At 45.1% G+C, this 24,047-nt stretch overlaps 4 protein-coding genes and 1 long non-coding RNA gene across 7 annotated transcripts in view; 3 read left to right on the top strand and 2 right to left on the bottom strand.

Annotated features, from left to right (window-relative positions):
- Positions 1–24,047, top strand: part of LOC121635255 (NLR family CARD domain-containing protein 3-like) — a 1,000,352-nt gene that overhangs the window by 761,659 nt on the left and 214,646 nt on the right. The gene's annotated exons all lie outside the window — the stretch shown is intronic.
- Positions 655–3,730, bottom strand: creg1 (cellular repressor of E1A-stimulated genes 1). The gene is made up of 5 exons (XM_041978454.1): positions 3,372–3,730; positions 2,562–2,681; positions 2,363–2,476; positions 2,191–2,276; positions 655–1,420 (listed from the first exon to the last, which is right to left on the bottom strand). Exons 1-4 carry the CDS (start codon positions 3,657–3,659, stop codon positions 2,193–2,195), a joined length of 606 nt encoding a protein of 201 aa, XP_041834388.1. The 5' UTR covers positions 3,660–3,730; the 3' UTR covers positions 655–1,420; positions 2,191–2,192.
- setdb2 (SET domain bifurcated histone lysine methyltransferase 2) lies at positions 4,602–14,548 on the bottom strand. Of its 2 annotated transcripts, XM_041978408.1 has the most exons (11): positions 14,302–14,548; positions 13,863–13,976; positions 11,785–12,059; positions 11,441–11,710; positions 10,186–10,514; positions 9,890–10,059; positions 9,571–9,809; positions 9,372–9,420; positions 9,141–9,298; positions 4,963–5,051; positions 4,602–4,880 (listed from the first exon to the last, which is right to left on the bottom strand). In XM_041978408.1, exons 1-11 carry the CDS (start codon positions 14,330–14,332, stop codon positions 4,700–4,702), a joined length of 1,905 nt encoding a protein of 634 aa, XP_041834342.1. In that variant the 5' UTR covers positions 14,333–14,548; the 3' UTR covers positions 4,602–4,699. The 2 variants fall into 2 exon arrangements, with proteins under 2 accessions (XP_041834342.1, XP_041834343.1); XM_041978409.1 differs by lacking the exon at positions 4,602–4,880 and having other exon boundaries at positions 5,003–5,135.
- Positions 16,937–23,997, top strand: LOC121635293. 2 transcript variants are annotated; one of them, XM_041978428.1, is made up of 9 exons: positions 16,937–17,621; positions 18,314–18,528; positions 18,606–18,728; positions 18,810–19,042; positions 19,120–19,257; positions 19,328–19,515; positions 19,610–19,689; positions 23,337–23,420; positions 23,506–23,997. In XM_041978428.1, the coding sequence occupies exons 2-9, from the start codon at positions 18,342–18,344 to the stop codon at positions 23,649–23,651; spliced, it is 1,179 nt and encodes a 392-aa protein (XP_041834362.1). In that variant the 5' UTR covers positions 16,937–17,621; positions 18,314–18,341; the 3' UTR covers positions 23,652–23,997. The 2 variants fall into 2 exon arrangements, with proteins under 2 accessions (XP_041834362.1, XP_041834363.1); XM_041978429.1 differs by having other exon boundaries at positions 18,320–18,528.
- On the top strand, positions 20,044–22,145 carry LOC121635363. The gene is made up of 3 exons (XR_006009435.1): positions 20,044–21,533; positions 21,885–21,923; positions 22,119–22,145. It is a non-coding gene; the product is annotated as an uncharacterized LOC121635363 (long non-coding RNA).

The raw sequence follows: 24,047 nt of genomic DNA on the forward strand, positions 1-24,047 counted from the left end.
CTGTCCCAGCAGCGTCCAGACTGGTCCACACTGGACCAGAAACCAGTCACTCACAGGGGACCAGATAAGCCCACATGCAGGTCTTTGGACCGGAGGAAGCCGGCGTGGCGAACCCGGCCTCCAGTCGAGGCTCAGATGGTCGTTGTGGTGCTGGTAAAATTTATTTTCAGGATGTGTTAATCAGTAGTTTGTGCTTTACTGAGATTTTACTCGCGTTTTGGTGAAGTTGCTGCTGGTGTTGATCTGGAACTCCTACATTAAATCTTATCAAACGTTTTTGTGTAAATCTGACTTTGATTTGACTGTCGGTACGTTTGGAAACTGAGTTTTTTAAACTTTAATAAGGAAACAGGCGCTAGTGTTTGGACCAAGACTAAAGAAATAACACATATTCAAAATTTTCCACTTCTGGAAGAAACCATTAAGAAAGCACAGGGCAGCATGGCTCAGTGGGTAGAGCGGTCGTCCTGTTGCCCAAAGGTTGCTGGTTCGATTTCCGGCCAGAAAGCTCATGTTGAGGTGAGACACTAAACCTCTACTTGCTCCTTGCAGATTCCGCCATGTGTGTGTGATGTATGATTGTAGAAGTACAGACATTTTCATACAGATTAAAAGTGTTTGTTTAGAGTTTGTGGAAAAAAGGAGAACAAGTTGTTTTAAACAAATATTTATTTTCTCAAAAAGTAATATGTCACAGTGCTGGTTGTATGAAAAGCAGGACGTCAAGTTAATTAGTATAAAAACACACAAACCCCGCCCATATATAGCCCCGCCCACATATAGCCCCGCCCACACGCAGCATAAAATAATTTAGGCACTGGTTTTCTCCAGATATTAAAATAAAAATTTGAAGCTGTTTAATGCTGCAACACGTCAAGTTTTCAACGTGAAGTTTTACTAAAAAAACAGACCACCCGCCAGGTCAAACGGCCATGGTAGGTCATGGTCATGGGAGAAACTCTGAAAGGTTGAAAAAACTGGAAGTAAATTCTGATGTTCTCTGAATCTTCTCTGAACCTGGATGTCTGGCAGTTTGGAGCCAAAAACCAGGAGAAGGTGAAAATCCTGTCAATCACACATTAGTCCTTTAACGCGATGAAAACCAGAGAAGAAGAAAAGCAAACACAGCTTTGTTAGTTTATATGAACATAATAAAAGAAAGTAAAAGCTGAAAGTCTGAACTATAAAGTGCTTCTTATGGCTCTTAAAGCTGTTGCTGGCTCCCTCTAGTGGACAAACTCCAGCACAACAACTGTCCCTTCACAGAAAAATAATCACACAACTGATCAGAAACGGTTCTGATCGCTGATCCGAGACGTGAAAACGTTGATACAAAAATAATCTGTGAGCTCCCGAAGAAGGCGTCAGCATCGCATGGACGTCGTCTTGGTCCACCGACCACATGCCGAGCGTTTGATTCCTGAACAGAAACAAGACAAAAGACAGCAAACACTGAAAATTCTGACATAAAATACTAAAACCTGCCTCCACTCTTCTTCTTCTGATAGAAAATACTTCAAATCTGAGTGAAAATGTCTTAAACGTGACTTCTGGCCATGTTCCTTAAAAAAAGAAGAATTACTGTGTTGTACAAATTTACAGGTTTTAACCCAGAAAACTGAATAAACTTAAAGTAATGATTCGTTTATCTCAACACGTGATCACGCTTTGATTCAACATCCAAAATTTCACTTTAAAGCAGTAAAAATAAAATAATTTGTTTTAAAATGAATTTATAAGTGAAATAAAATAATGTTTATAAGAAAAACAATCAAATTAATGATAGAATTTATATAAAATGTATAATAAGTAAAGATACATGTTGAAATGAGTAAAATAACAGAAAACGTAGTTTAAGAACATAAACGCCGAGTCTGATGCAAATAAAAATCTAATGTATCAGAAAATCTAAACATTCAAAAGGCTAATTTTCACAATTACAAAAACAACTAAATATATAATTTAAGTGGCAGCAGTGACTGATTTTAGCATGTTAAACTAAAGAGATTTATTCTAATTCACTATGAAAAATTATACTTTGAAAACAAAAAGACTTCCTGTCTCATGTTCGGTGTTAAATTAGCCTGAAACTGTAAAAAGGAAGCAGGTCGGACTCTTCAGGTCCTTCCTGAAGCCGGCATGAAGGACTACAAGCAGAAGCTTAGAACTACAACAACCAGCAGCTCTCACCATCAGTACTTCCTGTGTGGCGGCGCCTGGAAATAATCCTCTGGAGTCACCGTCTTTATCCCCCCAAAGTAGTCCAGCACCCACACCTGGACACAGGAGAACAGGAACATGGAGCACTTCCTGCCATCTGATTGGCCGAGCAGCTGTGATGTCAGAGCTGATGTGCTGGTACCTGAGTGATGTTGAACTTGGCGAAGAACCAGTCGTGGTCCGTCGGCCAGTCGATCATCTCTGGGTGTCGGCTGAACAGAGCTTTCTTAGCGAAGTCCGCCTCCGTCCCGTTCACCTGGTCAGCAGGAAGGGGGCGGGGCATGCGAGCGGTTAGAATGAAACACAGGTGGGAACAGATGTGTGTGTTTATGTGTGTGTACCTGGATCACGGATCCTGACAGGATGATGTGGGCGCAGAGCGGACTCTGAGGGTCAAAGCCCTGCTGGCGGCAGTAATCGGTCTGAGCCAGAGACATGGACAGCGACGCCTCAGGGTTCACCTGCAGAGACGAGAGGGGGCCGGACAGGTGAGGCGTGCTCCTCACAGGTAAGCACAGGTCGTAATGGCTGACATTTACTTCAGCAACTTTGTCAAGAAGAAACTCTGCTCCTTATTCTCCACAATTAGACGCTTTATTTCTGTCACTGGATGTCCCACATCAGCCAGGAGGTCACATGACCGCGCAGTAACCATGGCAACGCAGACGCCTCATCCAGCAGACCTCCCGCCAAAGACAAGTGTTATTTACATCGACAAGAACAGGAAAAATAATTAAAGCTTGAAGATTTTACTTATTAATATTATGAAAGATTTAAATTAAAATAAAACTAGTTTCCTGCAAGAATTAGTTAAATATTTTATTTTATTAAAATGATCAGACTGAAAAAAAGAAGATTTATTTATTTATTTAACTGTGTCAGCAGTTCGATGCTGAGTCATTAAAATGTGACTGAAACTGCTGCTTAATGTCACGTGACCGCAAACTGCTGAGTCACTGTGTGTAGAACCTGCTGAGTAATGCCGAGTTACGTGACATCAGACGTAATGACATGAACTACGTTTCTATTGTTAACCTGTTGAATTAGTGAATCAGATGAGCAGATTTAAAACTTTTTTATTTTGCCTGTACAGCGGGGTAAATGTTTTAAATAAAGTTTTGTGGAGAACCCCTGTGGTCTCGTGCAGTTACCTCCAGGTCCTGGACGGAGATCTCCATGCGGGTCAAGTACATGTAGGGCACCCCGGAGCTGGTCCCGGGGGGTCCGTCGCTGAACGAGAACACGTTGGAGAACGGCTGACCCACCACCGGCTTGTGAGTGGATATCGTGGCCATGGAGGCCCAGTTGCAGTGGTGGGCAATGAAGCGCGCGACCTGGGCCACCTGGTCGTGCGGAGGGATCTGGAACCTGCAGACGGAGGCCGAGGAGAGCCCGAGGAGGAGGAGGAGGAGGAGGACGGGGCGAAGGAGAGCGCTCATGGTCGGTGTCGCTGTTTGGAGGACAGTCGGTGAGTCGGAAGAGAGGAGCCGATATAAACAACCACATAGCTTCCGGTCTGGAGTTTCACATTAAAAGCAGGAACAATGATGACAGGAAGCAAGCGCCTTCTCAAATAAAAGCGCTGTGTGGGTTTTAAGAAAACGCGACAAATGAAATTATAAACTATATGAAACAGAGAAAGTTTAATCACATTTGGAAAAACAAAATAGAATAATATGAAAATATTTTTCTATTAAAAAATTCATAAGAAGTCAAAACTGGGAACTTTAACAGTAGAAACTTTAAAAGTTAAACCCTGGTGTAGCATCTCTTCTTCTAACATGTCTGGAAACATCTGGGAAGTGAGGAGACCAGTTGCTGGAGTTTTAGGAGAGGAATGTCGTCCCATTCTGGTCTGATGCAGGATTCTAGCTGCTCTACAGTCCTGGACTTTGGTTGCTGGATTTCTGCTTCCATGATGCTCCAGATGTTGTGTACTGGTGAAAGGTCTGGACTGCAGGCAGGCCAGTTCAGCAGCCGGACTCTTCTCCTGTGAAGCCATGCTGCTGTGATGGATGCAGGATGTGGTTCAGCATCGTCTTGCTGAAATCTGCAAGGTCTTCCCTGAAAGAGACGTTGTCTGGATGGGAGCAGATGTTGCTCTAAAACCTCCATGTACTTTTCAGCATTGATGGAGCTTCACAGATGTGGAAGCTGCCCACGCCATAGGCACTAATGCAGCCCCATCCCATCAGAGATGCAGCTTTTCACCTGTCCACTGATAACAAGCTGGATGCTCCCTCTCCTCTTTAGTCTGCAGGACACGCCGTCCATGCTTTCCACAAACTAGTTCACATTGCTGCTTCTTTCACCGTGTCCTTTAATTTAATAACTATAAGAAAATGGTCTTTTACTGTACTTCACGTTTACTGAATAAAACATCTCAGTCTGATTTGAGTTAAATCTGAAAATATTTTATTACAAACTTCAGTAGAAAAAGTGAATTTTACTTCAAAACTACATTTAGATGTGCAGAGAATCAGGAAGCCTCCATCCCTGCAGCACCTTCAGCATCACAGACGTCACACAGGTTCTCCTCGAGGTGAAGCCATCCACGGCAACCGTCGCTATGGCAGAGACACGGTACTTCCTGTTTCTGCCCGGCGGCGTCTGCATCAGCGCAGTAATTCCAGGTGAGCTCGGTGCCGGCCTTCACCACCCTGACATGGAAAACACACAGTAGTCATGACAACGACCAGCAGTAACAACAAGAGTCGCGAGAATCCGACTCGTCTTCCTCACCTGCTGGTGAAGAAGGCAGCGACGGGGAAGTCGGGGTCGTGGGAGTCGGTGAAGACGTTCTGGATGAACAGGTTCGGCTGGCAGCTGTGCTGCAGATCAAAGATCAAGATGTCAGCATCAGAAACTCAGCAACCAAGTTACTACGGAAACAGCTCGGAGACAAAACCCGGCGTCTGGAAAATACCGGAAAATAGCAGAGTAAAAAAAAACAGAAATAATTCTAAAATCTGAAGGAAAAATATTTAGAACAAATAAGATTAAAAATATATAAATTTTATACAAATTTATTTAAACTAAAAAATATTAAACTCCATCATCCATCCATCATCCATAACTCCATCCATCCATCCATCATCCATAACTCCATCCATCATCCATCCATCATCCATAACTCCATCCATCCATCCATCATCCATCCATCATCCATAACTCCATCCATCATCCATCCATCATCCATAACTCCATCCATCCATCCATCATCCATCCATCATCCATAACTCCATCATCCATCCATCCATCATCCATCCATCATCCATAACTCCATCCATCCATCATCCATCCATCATCCATCCATCCATCATCCATAACTCCATCCATCCACCCATCATCCATCCACCCATCATCCATCCATCATCCATAACTCCATCCATCCATCCATCATCCATCATCCATCCATCCATCATCCATAACTCCATCCATCCATCCATCATCCATCCATCCATCATCCATAACTCCATCCATCCACCCATCATCCATCCATCCATCCACCCATCATCCATAACTCCATCCATCCATCCATCATCCATCCATCCATCATCCATAACTCCATCCATCCACCCATCATCCATCCATCATCCATCCATCCATCCACCCATCATCCATAACTCCATCCATCCACCCATCATCCATCCATCATCCATCCATCCATCCATCCACCCATCATCCATAACTCCATCCATCCACCCATCATCCATAACTCCATCCATCCACCCATCATCCATCCATCATCCATCCATCCATAACTCCATCCATCCACCCATCATCCATCCACCCATCATCCATCCATCATCCATCCATCCATCATCCATAACTCCATCCATCCATCCATCATCCATAACTCCATCCATCATCCATCCATCCATCATCCATAACTCCATCCATCCACCCATCATCCATCCATCATCCATCCATCCATCCACCCATCATCCATAACTCCATCCATCCATCCATCATCCATCCATCATCCATCCATCCATCATCCATAACTCCATCCATCCACCCATCATCCATCCATCATCCATCCATCCATCCACCCATCATCCATAACTCCATCCATCCACCCATCATCCATCCATCATCCATCCATCCATCCACCCATCATCCATAACTCCATCCATCCACCCATCATCCATTCACCCATCATCCATAACTCCATCCATCCACCCATCATCCATCCATCATCCATCCCTCCATCATCCATAACTCCATCCATCCATCATCCATCCATCATCCATAACTCCATCCATCCACCCATCATCCATAACTCCATCCATCCACCCATCATCCATCCACCCATCATCCATCCATCATCCATCCATCCATCATCCATAACTCCATCCATCCATCATCCATCCATCATCCATAACTCCATCCATCCACCCATCATCCATAACTCCATCCATCCATCCATCATCCATCCATCATCCATCCATCATCCATCCATCCATCCATCCATCATCCATAACTCCATCCATCCATCCATCATCCATAACTCCATCCATCCATCATCCATCCATCATCCATCCATCCATCATCCATAACTCCATCCATCCACCCATCATCCATCCATCCATCATCCATAACTCCATCCATCCATCCATCATCCATCCATCCATCATCCATCCACCCATCATCCATAACTCCATCCATCCATCCATCATCCATAACTCCATCCATCCATCATCCATCCATAACTCCATCCATCCATCCATCATCCATCCATCCATCATCCATAACTCCATCCATCCACCCATCATCCATCCACCCATCATCCATCCATCATCCATCCATCCATCATCCATAACTCCATCCATCCATCCATCATCCATCCATCCATCATCCATAACTCCATCCATCCACCCATCATCCATCCATCATCCATCCATCCATCATCCATAACTCCATCCATCCATCCATCCATCATCCATCCATCCATCCATCATCCATCCACCCATCATCCATAACTCCATCCATCCACCCATCATCCATCCACCCATCATCCATCCATCATCCATCCATCCATCATCCATAACTCCATCCATCCACCCATCATCCATCCATCATCCATCCATCCATCATCCATAACTCCATCCATCCATCCATCATCCATCCATCATCCATAACTCCATCCATCCACCCATCATCCATCCATCATCATCCATCCATCAGCCATAACTCCATCCATCCATCCATCCATCATCCATAATTCCATCCATCCATCATCCATAACTCCATCCATCCACCCATCATCCATAACTCCATCCATCCACCCATCATCCATAACTCCATCCATCCACCCATCATCCATCCACCCATCATCCATCTATCATCCATCCATCCATCATCCTTAACTCCATCCATCCACCCATCATCCATAACTCCATCCATCCACCCATCATCCATCCATCAATCATCCATCCATCCATCATCCATAACTCCATCCATCCACTAGGGTTGGGCGATTGAACGAATGTATCGACCATCGACGATAGGCTGAGCCATTCGACGATCGTTTATATAAGAGCGATATTAAGAGAGATATATATATGTATGTATGTACATGAGCCAACACGTTTAGTTAGCTACAACGCAGGCGCACGCTGTGGCTCGTGCAGCAGGTGTCGGGAGTTTTTTTTTTTTTTTTTCCATCATCCAGCCTCTCTCCATACCTGGTGCTGCCTTCTTTCAGAAGTCTCGTGCACACGCGCACACACTAAAGGACCGTGCATAACCTCCCACCCCGCCTGTGACCTGCCTCCACCAATTTAGGCTACTCAAACTTAACAGAAAGAAAAAATGACAGAAGTAGGCTACTCGGAAATTAATTACGTTTATTTAATCAATAACCACAATGGTGGGAATCAAAGACCAACTTCTTTATTTTCACCTATAACTGTAGCCTATTTATGGGGTCTTTACAGTGATTCAATTTTTCAAACTCGGCCAAGTGAATGAAACAATAGATTAACCTAAAACAATAGAAAATAAAATTAACTCCTTGGGCTGGGAGCATGTGCGCTTCCATTAAAACAATAAATAACCACAGTGGTGCAAAAAAGATTCTGGCTTCTTTTTTCGTTTAACCTAGTAGCCAACTGCGTTTACAAGATTTCTGTCTTAAACTCAGTCCAATGAATTTTTGTCTTCTAAATTGCTTCAACAGGTGTTCAGCGCGCAAAAAAGTTCTGACGTCACGTCCGCGAATATATCGCCTATCGCCATTTGCTGGACTGGCGATAGGCGATTGAAAAAATTTTACATATCGCCCAACCCTACCATCCACCCATCATCCATCCATCATCCATCCATCCATCATCCATAACTCCATCCATCCACCCATCATCCATCCATCCATAACTCCATCCATCCATCATTCATAACTCCATCCATCCACCCATCATCCATCCACCCATCATCCATCCATCATCCATAACTCCATCCATCCATCCATCATCCATCCATCATCCACCCATCATCCATTCATCCATCATCCATCCATCCATCATCCATAACTCCATCCATCATCCATAACTCCATCCATCTTCAATCTAACAGGATCAGTAGAACTCTCATAAAATTATCAAATAAAACTCAAATAAATAAACAATAACCAGAAAAACATAAACACACATAAATAAAACAGAATAAGTTAAAATCTTAAAAACAAATTAACATTAATTAATATTGAATAAGCTGAAGCGACTGAATTCTTTGAAAATAGTTGTTAAACGTTCTTTAGATTAAAAAGGAAATGACGGGCGATTTGATCAAAGTAAAAATGTAACTTTTACTGCCTGGATCATGAGAAGCCGTGTTAATGGGAAAGTAAATAAATTAAATGTTTTCCAACATTAACATGCAAAGAAAAGTAAATGAAACCATTAGATAACCGGACTCACGTTGATGAACCGGCTCACGTTTCCCTCCTTGCTGCCGTCTACGAAGCAAACGTCCTCCATCACCGCCGCTCTTTTCAGACTCAGGTGGCTGCCCCTCAACTCGCCATTCACGCCCTTGGCTGCTGTTGTCGTGGCAACCTTCTTGTTATCCAGGTCACCTGATGGACGACGTTTTACAACGTTACTTTATTTCAGTCGTTACAGGTGAGCTGGGGTTGGGCTGAGACTGACCTGCAGGAGGAGACGAGGACTCTGGACCTCCAACCATCACCACCTGGACCTGAACGACACTTTTACTTTTATTATCAAAGAAAACAACGAACAAATAAACCAGCAACAACGTTTAATGTTCACTTCCTGTTCGCTGCTGATGTCACCAAAGTTTCTGCCCTCTGATTGGTTCCTGTTAGGGGATAAGCCAGACACAAACCTTCTCCAGCTCTGGAGGTGCAGCGTTGCATTCAGCCGGTCTCTGGATCACAGGGACGTGCAGGGGTGTTGCTGGGGAAACAGGAGGTGGCGTTTCCAACAGGTTGCCCCGCCCCTCCAGCACCGATGGGGCCAGCCACTCCGTGACGACCTCCACCTCGTCGTCAGACGGAAAGTCGGCCCTGGACAGCTTTGGGGGGGGCAGGTCGTTGGGACTGGGGGCCCTCTGTAGAACCACACCTGGACTCAGATCAGGAAAGCGTGTCAGACCAAGTCCGAGTCCTGTACTGGGTCATACCCGAAACCCGCTTTAGTCTCACCTGCGTAGATGCACACGAATGTGCCGCGGTCCAGGTCGTCACGGCAACGGACGCCCCAGCCGCGGTCCGCGGTCTGGAAGACCTGAAGGCGGACTCTGATGCCCCTCTGCACCAGTCGGTTCTGGCAGCGAGACCGGTTGCAGTCGCACCACGGACCACATTCAAACAGCCTGGACAAAGGAGGAGGAGGAAGATGAGGTAGAGGAAGATGAACAGGACAGGAAGGAGGAAGAGGAGGAGTTAGGATGCGAACAGCCTGCAGCTCTTTTCTTCGATCTGTGTGATTCTGCTCTCACCCCGACGGTACAGCCTCCAGCAGCCGGTGATGGCTGTATCCCCGCCCCCCGGTCGTCATGGCGATGCAGGCGCAGCTCTCCACGTCGCTACAGCCGTCGTCGCAGTCGCAGCAGGCGTGGAACAGCGTGGGGCCGCGGCTCAGGAAGCAGCCGTGAGGCCAGCGGTCCTTCCTGTAACGGAAGTTGGCCGGTCGGGCGCCGCCGACGCCAACGCACAGCTCCACCGGCGTCGGCTCCGCCCCCCGGCTCAGGTCCTGCTCCGGGTGGTGAGGGCCCGGCGCAGGGGGAGGGTCCAACTGAATGGAGGGGTTGAAGGTGAAGAAGTCGACCTGCAGCAGGACGAATCGGACAAACGAGACAACTTTCACGTTTTCCCTTCGATACGATAAAATCAGGATTTTACAGCTGCGTTAAAACTTTATTACAACATGAACAGACCTCAGAAACACGGAAAGAAACGTTTACAAACTGTAATAAATAATGACCAAACCCATAAACCTGCACCAGCGCGTCTTTACCTTAAAAGAAAACATCTCGTTTAGGAAAATGCTTCTTCAGTCGAAGCATGAAGAAAAAACACTGAGAGAAAATCAACTTTTTGCTGCACTTTTATCTAAATAATTTATAACTTTGTAGCTTTTCTACATTTAAACATTAGTTTTTTAAATAAACTATTTTATTTGCTACCTTAGTTATAAAAATGGCTGGTTGAAAACATCTCGTTTATCTCTGCTGTGGCTTTCTGTGCGGTTTTAGGTCCAGAATAAAGAATTTCTGTAAAATCACACGTGAGGTTTTGCTGAAAAGAATTAAACCCAACAAGAAAAACTGCTTTATAAAATTAAATAAAAATACTTTATTAATCCCAAATCAAAACTGCAATATATCTAAATATGTAATATTATCCAGCTTAAATACAAAAGGCTGATTATACTCGAGACCCTGCGGGGGAGGAACCACCACCAACATGGTGGCTAAGAAAGACCTCAGAGGACAAAAATGTCCCAAATGACCTACAAAGGCTAGAAAAAAATGATTCGCCTACTAGCTGATATAAAAGGAATTAAATGTCTTAAATTAAAAGAACACAGAGCTGAAGAGCCGGCATCATGACATCAGGAATCACGTGGCTGGTTTCAGATGTAACTTCATTACCTGGAACTCTGAAGTGAAAACAAGTGTCGCGTTTTGTCGTGTGGTGATATTTTAAAAATGCTGACTCCGACGTTTGGGCTCTGTGATGAAAACCACCGACCTGCAGCATGTCGTAGCTCTCCGTGGCCACCAGGAAACACATGACGTCGTCATAGTTACGGAGGCTCTGCCCGCACGGCGTTTTATAAATGACGTCCCAGTCGCTCCAGTCCGCCTCCTTCTCGTCCCAGCCTCCCTCTCCTCCCGGCGATGACATCAGCGGCATGGCGCTCAGCCTCTTGAAGCCGCAGAGCAGCGGCACCTTCAGGGGGTTCTGACCCCAGAACGGAGGCGTGGACTGAGGCATTCTGGGTAACCTGGACAGGCAGACCTGCAGAGAAAACAGCCGCAGCCATGTTGGTTTCCATCTTTCCATGTTTATCACACTCTTCATCACCTCTCTACCTTGGAGCAGGAGTGGGGCTTGTAGTCCAGCTGGACCGGAGCCAGAGGAGGCAGCAGCTCCTCCCTGCCAGCGGGGGGCGCCACCAAGCCGCCTGGCTCATCGATGGGGGGAGGTGGGGAGCCAGAGGGGGACGGCGAGCTTTGATGGGAGAACTCCGCAGGCAGCAGCTCACCTGAGCCGATGACCACCTGGACCACCGAGGAGTCCTGGTCCTGAAGGGAGACCGAGGAGGAGTAATCCAGAGTCTCCAGCAGCCGGAAGGCCTGAACGTACTCTGGAAGGACAGGAAACACAAACATCAGAACAGGAAGCGTCGCATCGCATTCTTGTTCCTCTGGCGCCCGTTGCAGCCGAAGACGTCCAGATGCAAAAAACTGCTGGAAACTCACTGAAAATGAGATTTTCTCTGCTTTTCCCATAAATCCCTTAAACATCATCAAACCTGCTCAAAACTACCAAGTCGTTTTCAGAATCTTAACCTTTTAAATGTCAGTTCAGTTGTTTTAATTTAGAATTAGGACTTAAAACGCAACCCCACAAAATTTTTATTATTTTCCATATAATGAATATGAGGAGGACGGGTGTTTGTTGGCGATTAGAGTCAAAAATCTGCAACAAAACTGACTGCATTTGTATTTTTTATGTAGTATTAGAAACTTCCAGTGTTGACCTTCGGGGTCAAAAATGTCCCATTGACTTCCATTAAAACTACAAGTTTTAATTTCACCATCATTCAAGTTTAAATTGTTCTTTCTTTAATGTCTGCATTTCATTTTGGAAGAAAAGTGATGATATTTAACTTTTTTACTAGATTATACCAGATTAAACTGGTTTTACATTGTAGTCAGATGCTGGAAATTCTGGTAATATTTGTCAGTTATGGTGTCAGGGGACGACAAGGAGACCCTAAAAGGGTTTTCTGAATTTCTGATTCTTAATATGATGTTTGATGTTAATTAGGAAATTATTACACATGCACAAACACACACACACACACATACAAAAAAGTCTTGGCACCCCCTGGTGGTCAAACGTCTCCATAACTACCAAAAAAACAAAAAGAACAACAAGAATTTCCAGCATCTGTAAAACTAGTGCAATCTGCTGGAATCCAGTAAAAAAGTCAAATATGACACGTTTCTTCCAAATGAAACGCCACGACATTAAAGACTGAACCGGTTTATACTGGAAAGGTTTTTAATGGAAGCCGGGGTCACTTTTTGGTTGCAAAGGTTATCAGAGGATGTTTTTCATACCACATAAAATACTGATAAAATCAAACCTGCAGACCCGTCCTCCTGATATTATAAAGACAATTATTCATGTTCTGTGTTTTCTAACGACTAATTAATAATTGAGATAATTAAATGGGTTTTTAAAAAGGTTAAATGTCTTAATTATTGAAGTTGTAGTAGTTTTGAGAAGGTCTGCAGAAAAAATATGATTTTACAGCAGTTTTTGTTCGTGGACATTTCTGGCCGTGAAGGTCAGCAGCGTGCATCCGTAGAGATAAAGACGTGCCAGGAAACGGTCCTGGTCTAAAGACGTGCCAGGAGACGGTCCTGGTCTAAAGACGTGCAGGGAGACGGTCCTGGTCTAAAGACGTGCCAGGAAACGGTCCTGGTCTAAAGACGTGCCAGGAAACGGTCCTGGTCTAAAAACGTGCCAGGAGACGGTCCTGGTCTAAAGACGTGCCGGGAGACGGTCCTGGTCTAAAGACGTGCAGGGAGACGGTCCTGGTCTAAAGACGTGCCAGGAAACGGTCCTGGTCTAAAGACGTGCCAGGAGACGGTCCTGGTCTAAAGACGTGCCGGGAGACGGTCCTGGTCTAAAGACGTGCAGGGAGACGGTCCTGGTCTAAAGACGTGCCAGGAGACGGTCCTGGTCTAAAGACGTGCCAGGAGACGGTCCTGGTCTAAAGACGTGCCAGGAGACGGTCCTGGTCTAAAGACGTGCCAGGAAAGGGTCCTGGTCTAAAAAATGACTGAAAGAAGAGTTATCTGAAGAGCAGAAATGACCACCTAAAATCTTTTTTAAAAAGCTGGGGGGTCAAACCAACGCTGAGCACGGTCCGTACCTTTATCTGTGGCCGTGTTTTTCTTCACCACCCTCTTCAGGTGGTCCAGGTACTCAGATACCCAACTGAAAACCTGGTCCACATCCTCCTCAGTCCAGAAGTTTTTGGCCTTTTCTGCAAAACACATCTATTTATTTGACATGAAAACACAGTCTGGACAATGAAAACAACACCTTTCAGATCAGATCAAGGCTTCCTGAACATGCTCATTATAATGCATCAGATCTTACACATACACACATATGTAGGGAACTAATTTCCATGTGTGTAAACCCTTTACAACACCTGTACAGCCCCATTCATACAGACGAGAAGCTGCTTTTATGTGAAATGCACGTTTATTGTCCAGTTTAACTAGCATGACAGACCGTTTTAGCTGACAGTAGCACATCTTATCTTCTATAGTAAACATCTGTGAGCTCCATATCTTTATTCTTACCCACGTCATGTTGATCCAACAGGTCTCCCATGTTGATATACGGTCGCCTGCTAGCAGTCAGCTAACTGAGCCGGTAACACGCTAACAACCAAACACTCCAGCTAACCATTAACCAGCAGCCAGGTGGCGGTGGAGTCCGTCCTACTAACCGTTTACCAAAACAACTAACGAGTTAAATCTGCTCAACCAGATCGGTGTATCTACGTTAGCTCCATTCCAAGCGGGGTTAGCATACTTTTAATGAATTCAGCTCATGGATGTATTATAAGAACTGGATAACGGACTGAAAATGGCGGCCCATTCATTTCTATGGAAGTTGCTCACCCAGCGCATACGCCGAAAAAGTTCTCAGGCTTCCGGGTTACTTCCGCATATTGGGCCCATAGAGCATGCGCAGTAGTGTCACCTCCCATCATGCTTCACGTCACTGTGAACGAGCAATGCGCAGCCCAGTGACCTGATCCAGCGACGCGCGGTCACGACATTAATCTGCAGTATGAGAGCTGTACAAACTCAGATGATGATTTTCTACGGCACACGATCGGACCTCGATGTAAAGTAATGATATAATATACGTGGAAAAAGTTGTGTAGTAATTGTTAAAATGATGGTTTGTTTTAATCTGATGAATTTCTATATGGGATTCGTAATAGCCCAATATAAGTCAGTCTATATTGTATATTTGTATAATCCCGTGTCAAATTTTCACGATGACTTACAATTCCTACCTTTATTCATGAATAATTTCAGGCACGTCTTTTGTAATAAATGTTAGAAGTCCTTGTTAATGCATTATTTCATTGTGCTACCCATGCATATTCTCTTTATTTTTCTGCTATTCCCTGGATGACACCAAGATTATCAATTGCGTCTCTTAAAATGTTCCTTTCTTGTGTTTTGCCGGATTTCACTTTGTTAAATGCTGCAGTTTTTTAATTGACAAAGAAAAAAAAACTTTGTTTAAACTGAGGACTATGTTAAGGAAAACTAGGCCACTTGGGTTATCACCATTCTATATTTATTATGTAGTTATGTATTTTATGTATCGTGATTTCCGTTAGGGATTGAAAATGGTTTTGTAGGCTATTTTACCTAACTTGGCGACATTGTGTCGCTGTCATGAAATGGCTCAACACTCCCAAAATATTTAACTGTATATGTATAACAAAATATCACTGACAGCGATGCGTCAAGACTGTTATTCATATTTTATTTGAACTAACGAAAATAGAATAGCAGCTCATAAGACAAAATATTTTAATTAAAAAAAATTCTATTGCCCTCTGGGTGAACAGTGTGATTAAACTACTTAACAAAAAGTGAACTAATGTGAACCAAAATATAAGAAATTAACAAATAAAAAAAAAAGCCACCCTCACTTTCCCCGATCTATTCATGGGCTGAATCTCTCTTTACATAAAATAAACCAGTAAAACGCACTATCAGGTGGTTTAAACAGGTGGTCGTAACTACAACCTAGAGCTAATTAGGATTTAGGTCACAATACGTTTAAAAACAGGAACTATCATGCATGTAATATCAAACATTAAGAATACAAATGTATTAAGTTACTCGATATCAGAAAAAAGAAACTTAACTTTAACTTAACTTTTACGAACAGCTTTCCCATCATATTGAAGTCAACAGCCGTCCTCCTCGCTCCCGACACAGCATGACCGCGCTTCGGCAGTGCATGTGCACAGCCGTGACGTCACCGGAGAAATAGAGACTTTTCTGTGGCTTTTATGGCCTTTTGAAAAATAATTGACGGATTAAATGTCCATGAATTAAAAATATTGAATAGAAAGATTAGTAATTAGCTGTGTTTAAAGCTGAAGACGTCCTGTCAACAGTTTTACAGCCGTGTCTTTTACCATTGTGGCCTATGGGAAAAATGCTTTTTGGGCCCCATGGGATTTTTTGTTGCAGTACCACGAGTGGCCACTGGGAAAAATCGGCGTGCCGCCATTGTTCAGTCCGTTATCCAGTTACTATAATACATCCATGATTCAGCTGTACAGCTGCTAAGCTAGCTGCTCCATGCTGGCAGTGACGAGCAACACATATGTAAACTAAATAAACTCCGCGACGGACAAAGATTAAATGTGAGCAATGCAACATAAAGTTAACTGTGGGAAATAGAAGAAAAATATTTCCGATTTTGCACATGCACGCCAATCTGATCTGATTTACGCAAACGCGTCGTGATTGTCTAAATCGGCCGCCGTAGTGTATACCCTGGCTGATGTCTGCCAGGTCAAAATTTACCTTTATTTACAAAAAGTAGCACATAAATAGCCATGCAGTGTGCTGTCAGAGGTCAACGGAAATGTTGAAAACAGTTGTTCATCATTAGGAAAAACGAAGCATAGATAGATAATCTTTATACATCAAATACATCAAAGCAGGAATAATTTAAACATTTTTAAACACATTAAACATGGTTCTTTCTATGCTTAGGCTAACTCATGCTCCAAACATTAACGCTTCAGATCCGAAATCCTCATGGAGAAAAAAAAACATATTTGTTCACATTTTTTAGTTATTTGCCAGCAATACTCGTTAAAATTGGTGCGTGCTTACTGCCTGCAAGTCCATACTCAGGTTAAAATGTGAAAACCCTTACGGAGGCAAAGCAGCGCTTCGCTTTTTGAATTGAGCTCTGTCGGGCACTGTACTGCAGTACACTTACAAAATGATAAACAATGTTGTGGCTGGTTTTGTGGTCCGGTTCTGTGTAAACGTATCATTAAAAGAAGCGTGACTTGTGAATGGAGACTCTGCGGGGGTGTCGCTGGTTTAGCGGGGAGCTGTGGCGGCTGTTAGCCTCAGGTGCTAACGTTAGCCACTTCCTAACGTTAGCCACTTCCTAACGTTAGCCACTTCCTAACGTTAGCCAGATCCTAACGTTAGCCAATTCGTAACGTTAGCCACTTCCTAACGTTAGCCAGTTCCTAACGTTAGCCAGATCCTAACGTTAGCCAGTTCCTAACGTTAGCCAGATCCTAACGTTAGCCAATTCCTAACGTTAGCCAATTCCTAACGTTAGCCACTTCCTAACGTTAGCCAGTTCCTAACGTTAGCCAGTTCCTAACGTTAGCCAGATCCTAACGTTAGCCAGTTCCTAACGTTAGCCAATTCCTAACGTTAGCCAGTTCCTAACGTTAGCCAGATCCTAACGTTAGCCAGTTCCTAACGTTTGCCACTTCCTGTTCAATTTTGTAACAGTTCGGTAACAAACTTATACAAGTTTAAATCACAGAGGCGATGACTTTCAAGCCGGGAAACGACGAAACAGCGCGAGGCTCCGCACGCTGAAGGTACCCGCACATATCTGATCAATTAGTTTTATTTGTGGTTTCAGTCAGTTCTGTCATTGATCAGTTATCAGTCTGATGAGTGATCGATCAGGCTGTGTCTGTCCAGTTGGGTTTCTATCTGTCTGTCCGTCCAGTTTAGTATTTTGTTTAATATCTTTTATCATTTTTTCATACAATTATTCAATATCAACAACTTTACATTCTACACACACACACACACACACTTATATAATGTAATTAATATATATATGTATATATATTATACATATATATTACATTATATGTGTATATATATATATATATATATATATATATATATATGCAATGATTGTTTATATGGTTTTATTTAACTTATCTTGTTATATTTATTGCATTCTATTTGCCTCTATTTTGCTTTGTACCTGTATATATTGTGTCTTGTGCTTGTCCTGCTTTACTGTTGGTGTTGTATTGCTGCAATACAAATTTCCCTGAGGACTGTCCAAAGGGATTAATAAAGTGTGTATATATATATATATATATATATATATATATATATATTAGATATATATAACATATATATTACATTATATATATATATATATATATAACATATATATTACATTATATATGGAGCAGTTTAGGAGAAATGTTCTTCAGCACGTCTTCCTCTTCGTCCCTGCTGACTCTTCCGGCTGGTTCTTCTGCTGCAGGTGAAGGTGAGTCGTTCCTGCAGCCGTGATGTCAGCTGTACGCCGCTCAGTGTCCGAGGCGTTCTGGGCAATGTGTGTGGCGGACTCCATGTCCATGCCAGTCCACTGGTACTACAACGTCCAGGACATCAGGAGGGACTTTGGAGGATGGATTTCAGGCTACAACTCACCTGCAGACAGACACCCGTCCAGCATCCTGACCCTGTCCAACACCGGTACTCTCTCCACCTTATGAGAAGGAGGAGGAGGAGGGAGGGGAGGCTTTAATGTGGTTGTTGTTGTTGTGTTGCAGCGGGTAGCGGTCGGACCGCCTGGTCTTCCGGGGCAAAGCGGGCTGACGTGGTTGGCAGCGTCATCCTTCATGATAAGTTGGACTTGTGGAAGTCCTCCAATGGTTCAGTCCACTACCACCGAGGTTCTGCTGCCGGCTCTGAGTCTCTCTGCTTCCTCTGGATCTGCGTCCATCTTCCTAACGCCGTCTCTTGTGGTCCTGCAGGTCTTCAGGCGGGGGACAACACGCTGAACGTCCTCTGTTCCCTCCGAGCAGCTCGGACACTCGTCGCTGGACGTTTCGCCGACGTTTCCCAACCGGATGCTCGAGCTGCCGTTCTGTCGGACTACATCCAGTTTATGACCACGCCCGGCTCGCACGCTGACACATACGCTGAGTCATTCCACCGCTCGTTCTTCGCCGACTGGCAGGACAGCAGACCGACCTCTCCCCGCGAGGTAACCCAGTGCTCCCAGTCCAGCCACTGGGACGCGTCACAGCTGTCCCGTCTGACCAGGTTCTCTGTGTCCTCTAGGTTCTGATGTTTGCAGAGAAGCGCTCCAGCCACAAACTGAGCTCCTCCTTCCCTGACAGCCAGCTGGACGCCATCGGCTGCCTTCCCATGATCCTCCCCTTCATCTTGCTGTCTGCCTCGGCCAATGAGGAGCAAGCGGTGAGCAAACCAGACCAGTTTAATCTAAATCCATCAAACACAGCCCCGTCTCATCATCCTCTGTCCTCAGGTTTCAGCAGCTGTGGAGTTCGTGAAGCTCACCCATCCTCACCCCAAAGTTCCAGAGTACGTGTCGATCTACAGCCGGGCGCTGCACGCCGTGCTGGGCGGGGCCAGCATCCGCCAGCAGGCCGAGCATGCTCTGAGGAGTCTGGACGCCTGGGAGACCTGCCAGAGCTACAGCCGCAAGGCCACCAGGTTAGAACGGCTTCTCTCAGAGGAAGCAGGAATGACAAACGTCCTGGTAGATCTGAGAACCTGGAAGATTTAACGTTTGTTGTGGATGTTTTAGGTTTCCTGCATCCTCCGAGGAGAGACTGAAGGTCCACCAGAGCGCTGTGAACTACCTCGGCCTGGCCTGCTACAACAAAGGTCAGAATCTGGTTTAGTTTGACTCTGAAAACATCCTAGAATGACAAGAAAAATAACTTAGTATCCCAGAGGGAAATTTCTATGTTGTAGTAGATTTTTAAATTTTCCTTTTCTAAAGAAAATAAACAACATAAAGAACAAAACGTCACATCTGCTCTTTAATAATAAATAATAATGGATTAGATTCATATAGCGCTTTCCAAGGCACCCAAAGCGCTTTACATAGTGTAGGCATTATTCATCCACTCCTCACTCGTACCTGGTGATGGTAAGCTACACGTGTAGCCACAGCTGCCCCGGGGTAGGCTGACGGGAACGTGGCTGCCAGTCCGCACCTACGACCTCTCCGACCACCACCGAACATTCATCCACATTCATTCACCAGCGATGCCAACACTGGAGGCAAGGAGGGTGAAGTGTCTTGCCCAAGGACACAACGACAGATGACGGGGGGAGTGGGAATCGAACCGCCAACCTTCCGGTCATTGGACAACCTGCCCTACCACCTGAGACACTGCCGTCCCTTTAGTCAAGTCCATCCAGGTCGTAGTTGTCTTACTGTCTTAAAGGTTATAAATGATATTCCATCTGTATTATATTCCAATCAGCACTGTCCAGTAATTTTCTCTGACCCAGCAACAAAGATGAGATCGTCCTGGAATCTGGTCTCCAGGGCTCCATTTTTGGTCCAACACTATTTATAAACAACATTCCTCTGTCTGTTAGTAAAACCTTTATTCACTTATATGCCGATGACACAATCTTATACAGGTCTGGTTCATCTCCAGATCATGTTCTTAAGTCTCTTAAACATAGTTTTTATGAAATCCAATGAGCCTTTACCAATCTGTATAATCTGTTCTTAAATGCTAAAAGACAAAAGTAATGTGTTTTGGTCACAAAGGCAGGGTTACCCCAGCCACCATGGTGCAATCAAAGGTCAAAGCAAGACTTTTTTTTCTAGAAATTGTTCCTAATTTCCGTCTGTTGCCAAACATGATTGTAGAAAAAGGTTTGCTTCCTTCTCAGGTTCACGGTCTTCCTCACATACTCGTCCATATGTTTTTGCTTTACTCTCACCTATAAACGCTCAGGTCATTTGCTTCTATATCTACAGCAGCTTCTGCAACAGGTATTGTCAGCAAAGTACAACACATAGTCTTCACATCTTACCTCTCTACACGTCCCCAAAACCACGTCTCGCTGTGGACAATCGTCCTTTTCATCTGCTTCGAATCACTGGATCTTGTTACAAAAAAACACTAAAACTGGATGTTTTTATTTCTATTTTTAAAAGCCACCCGAAGGCAAGTTTTAATGACGTTTCTAAATGTTTAAACACAATCTAACAGCACTTCTACATTTCTAATGATGAACTAAAACTGAAATGTTTTGGGGTTTTTTTTGTTTGTTTTTTTTTACTCCCCATCCTCTCCTGTCACTCAAGTGTTTTCTGCCACTTGCCGGACCAACATTGCAATTCAGAATTTATTCTTTATTTTTTCCCCGGTGAAATAACGGTAAATTAAAACATAAATAAACAAAGTAAATAATAATTAATTAAAAGATATTGCTTTGGTGCGGAGGGTGATGTCTGCTGGCATGAAGGATCTTCAGTACCTTTCTGTCTTGAAGAAGCCTCTGACTGAACACACACCAGTGTGTAGAAGATGTGAAGAATCGTCCATCAGCTTGTGCAGCGTTCTGCTGTGTACAGTCAACTCCAGGGTCTCCAGATCAGTCCCCAGAACAGAGCCAGAGCGTCCGGGTCACTTTCTCTACTTCCTTCTTCACCTAGACAAACTGAACCGGGTTCTGTTCTGGAGGAGAGAGACAGACTAGAGGTGAAGGCGAGGACATCTCAGGAGACAGACAGGCTAGAGGTGGAGGCGGGGACGTCTCAGGAGACAGACACACTAGAGTTGAAGGCAAGGACGTCTCAGGAAACAGACAGGCTAGAGGTGGAGGCGAGGACGTCTCAGAAGACAGACAGGCTAGAGGTGGAGGCGAGGACGTCTCAGAAGACAGACAGGCTAGAGGTGGAGGCGAGGACGTCTCAGGAGACAGACAGGCTAGAGGTGGAGGCGAGGACGTCTCAGGAGACAGACAGGCTAGAGGTGGAGGCGGGGACGTCTCAAGAGACAGACACACTAGAGTTGAAGGCAAGGACGTCTCAGGAAACAGACAGGCTAAAGGTGGAGGCGAGGACGTCTCAGGAGACAGACAGACTAGAGGTGAAGGCGAGGACGTCTCAGGAGACAGACAGGCTAGAGGTGAAGGCGAGGACGTCTCAGGAGACAGACAGGCTAGAGGTGGAGGCGAGGACGTCTCAGGAGACAGACAGGCTAGAGGTGGAGGCGAGGACGTCTCAGGAGACAGACAGACTAGAGTTGAAGGCGAGGACGTCTCAGGAAATAGACAGGCTAGAGGTGGAGGCGAGGACGTCTCAGGAGACAGACAGGCTAGAGGTGGAGGCGAGGACGTCTCAGGAGACAGACAGGCTAGAGGTGGAGGCGAGGACGTCTCAGGAGACAGACAGGCTAGAGGTGAAGGCGAGGACGTCTCAGGAAACAGACAGGCTAGAGGTGGAGGCGAGGATGTCTCAGGAGACAGACAGGCTAGAGGTGGAGGCGAGGACGTCTCAGGAGACAGACAGGCTAGAGGTGGAGGCGAGGACGTCTCAGGAGACAGACAGGCTAGAGGTGAAGGCGAGGACGTCTCAGGAGACAGACAGGCTAGAGGTGGAGGCGAGGACGTCTCAGGAGACAGACAGACTAGAGGTGAAGGCGAGGACGTCTCAGGAGACAGACAGGCTAGAGGTGAAGGCGAGGACGTCTCAGGAGACAGGCAGACTAGAGGTGAAGGCGAGGACGTCTCAGGAGACAGACAGACTAGAGTTGAAGGCAAGTAGGTCTCAGGAGACAGACAGGCTAGAGGTGGAGACGAGGACGTCTCAGGAGAAAGACAGGCTAGAGGTGGAGGCGAGGACATCTCAGGAGACAGACAGGCTAGAGGGGAAGGCGAGGACGTCTCAGGAGACAGACAGGCTAGAGGTGAAGGCGAGGACGTCTCAGGAGACAGACAGACTAGAGGTGGAGGCGAGGACGTCTCAGGAGACAAACAGACTAGAGGTGAAGGCGAGGAAGTCTCAGGAGACAGACAGGCTAGAGGTGAAGGCGAGGACGTCTCAGGAGACAGACAGGCTAGAGGTGGAGGCGAGGACGTCTCAGGAGACAGACAGGCTAGAGGTGAAGGAGAGGAAGTCTCAGGAGACAGACAGGCTAGAGGTGGAGGCGAGGACGTCTCAGGAGACAGACAGGCTAGAGGTGGAGGCGAGGACGTCTCAGGAGACAGACAGGCTAGAGGTGAAGGCGAAGACATCTCAGGAGACAGACAGGCTAGAGGTGAAGGCGAGGACGTCTCAGGAGACAGACAGGCTAGAGGTGAAGGCGAGGACGTCTCAGGAGACAGACAGACTAGAGGTGGAGGCGAGGACGTGTCAGGAGACAGACAGACTAGAGGTGAAGGCGAGGACGTCTCAGGAGACAGACAGACTAGAGGTGGAGGCAGAGAATCTCTCATATGTTCTAATGTGGAGGGAGATAAGTGAGTAAGAATGCAGCTCTTACTTGTGTTTGTCCCAACAGGAGCGTTGTCCAGCCTGTTCTACCTGGCTCACGAGTTCCACGACGACCCCAGAGGAGGGATCCTGGCCAACACTAACTGTGGAGGTTCGATAGTGAGAAATATTAGAGAAGAAAAATGAACGGCCGTTCAGCTGAAATTCCCTGTATTTGTGCTGTGTGTTCGTCTCAGGTGAAAACTGTAACCGTGGGGCCGCGCTCGGGGCCCTGCTAGGGGCCGGAGCTGCCTACGCTGGAGCCGGCGTCCCACAAGAGTGGAAAGATCAATTGAGAGACGGCCAGGAGTTGATGCCGGACATCCTGAAGAAGATGGAATGAAGCAGCACCGTTGCCCCCGGAGGAGAGGAGCGGAACTGCAGCTTCTAGATTAAAATACTTCCTGTTTACAATCAGTACACCTCTTATTCCAACAGAATTACTTTAAGCTATTATTAAATAATCACATTTCTTTTGTAATTATATTTTCATTATAGAATAAAAAGTTAATTATTAAGAAGAAAATTAAATTAAAACCTCTTAAAATGTATGATAACTGAATTTTACTGAATATTTATTGTTTTTTGCTTGAACATGTTTCCTGTATGAAGCCTCCACAGCCTTGAAATGAAATTAACAAATAAACACGTTAAATGCTTGTATGAAAAATAAACTATGATCTAAATGACTTGATATGAATCCAAAGTGGTTACTGATGTGTTAATGAACAAATATAAG

Source organism: Melanotaenia boesemani, chromosome 24 (assembly GCF_017639745.1).
Source record: "Melanotaenia boesemani isolate fMelBoe1 chromosome 24, fMelBoe1.pri, whole genome shotgun sequence".
NCBI classification, from domain to species: Eukaryota; Metazoa; Chordata; class Actinopteri; order Atheriniformes; family Melanotaeniidae; genus Melanotaenia; species Melanotaenia boesemani.

What these genes read in the sequence shown, in the direction of transcription:
- creg1 (XM_041978454.1), bottom strand. Translation starts at nt 3,659, where the DNA reads ATGAGCGCTCTCCTTCGCCCCGTCCTCCTCCTCCTCCTCCTCCTCGGG. An exon ending in TGTCAGGATCCGTGATCCAG is followed by an intron (nt 2,477 to 2,561) that starts GTACACACACAT and finishes CCTGCTGACCAG; the next exon opens with GTGAACGGGACGGAGGCGGA. An exon ending in CCAAGTTCAACATCACTCAG is followed by an intron (nt 2,277 to 2,362) that starts GTACCAGCACAT and finishes TCCTGTGTCCAG; the next exon opens with GTGTGGGTGCTGGACTACTT.
- setdb2 (XM_041978408.1), bottom strand. Translation starts at nt 14,332, where the DNA reads ATGGGAGACCTGTTGGATCAACATGACGTGG. An exon ending in GTTGGATCAACATGACGTGG is followed by an intron (nt 13,977 to 14,301) that starts GTAAGAATAAAG and finishes TGTGTTTTGCAG; the next exon opens with AAAAGGCCAAAAACTTCTGG. An exon ending in GTCCTCGTCTCCTCCTGCAG is followed by an intron (nt 9,299 to 9,371) that starts GTCAGTCTCAGC and finishes GTCGTCCATCAG; the next exon opens with GTGACCTGGATAACAAGAAG.
- LOC121635293 (XM_041978428.1), top strand. Translation starts at nt 18,342, where the DNA reads ATGTCAGCTGTACGCCGCTCAGTGTCCGAGGCGTTCTGGGCAATGTGT. An exon ending in TTCAGTCCACTACCACCGAG is followed by an intron (nt 18,729 to 18,809) that starts GTTCTGCTGCCG and finishes GTGGTCCTGCAG; the next exon opens with GTCTTCAGGCGGGGGACAAC. An exon ending in TACAGCCGCAAGGCCACCAG is followed by an intron (nt 19,516 to 19,609) that starts GTTAGAACGGCT and finishes TGGATGTTTTAG; the next exon opens with GTTTCCTGCATCCTCCGAGG.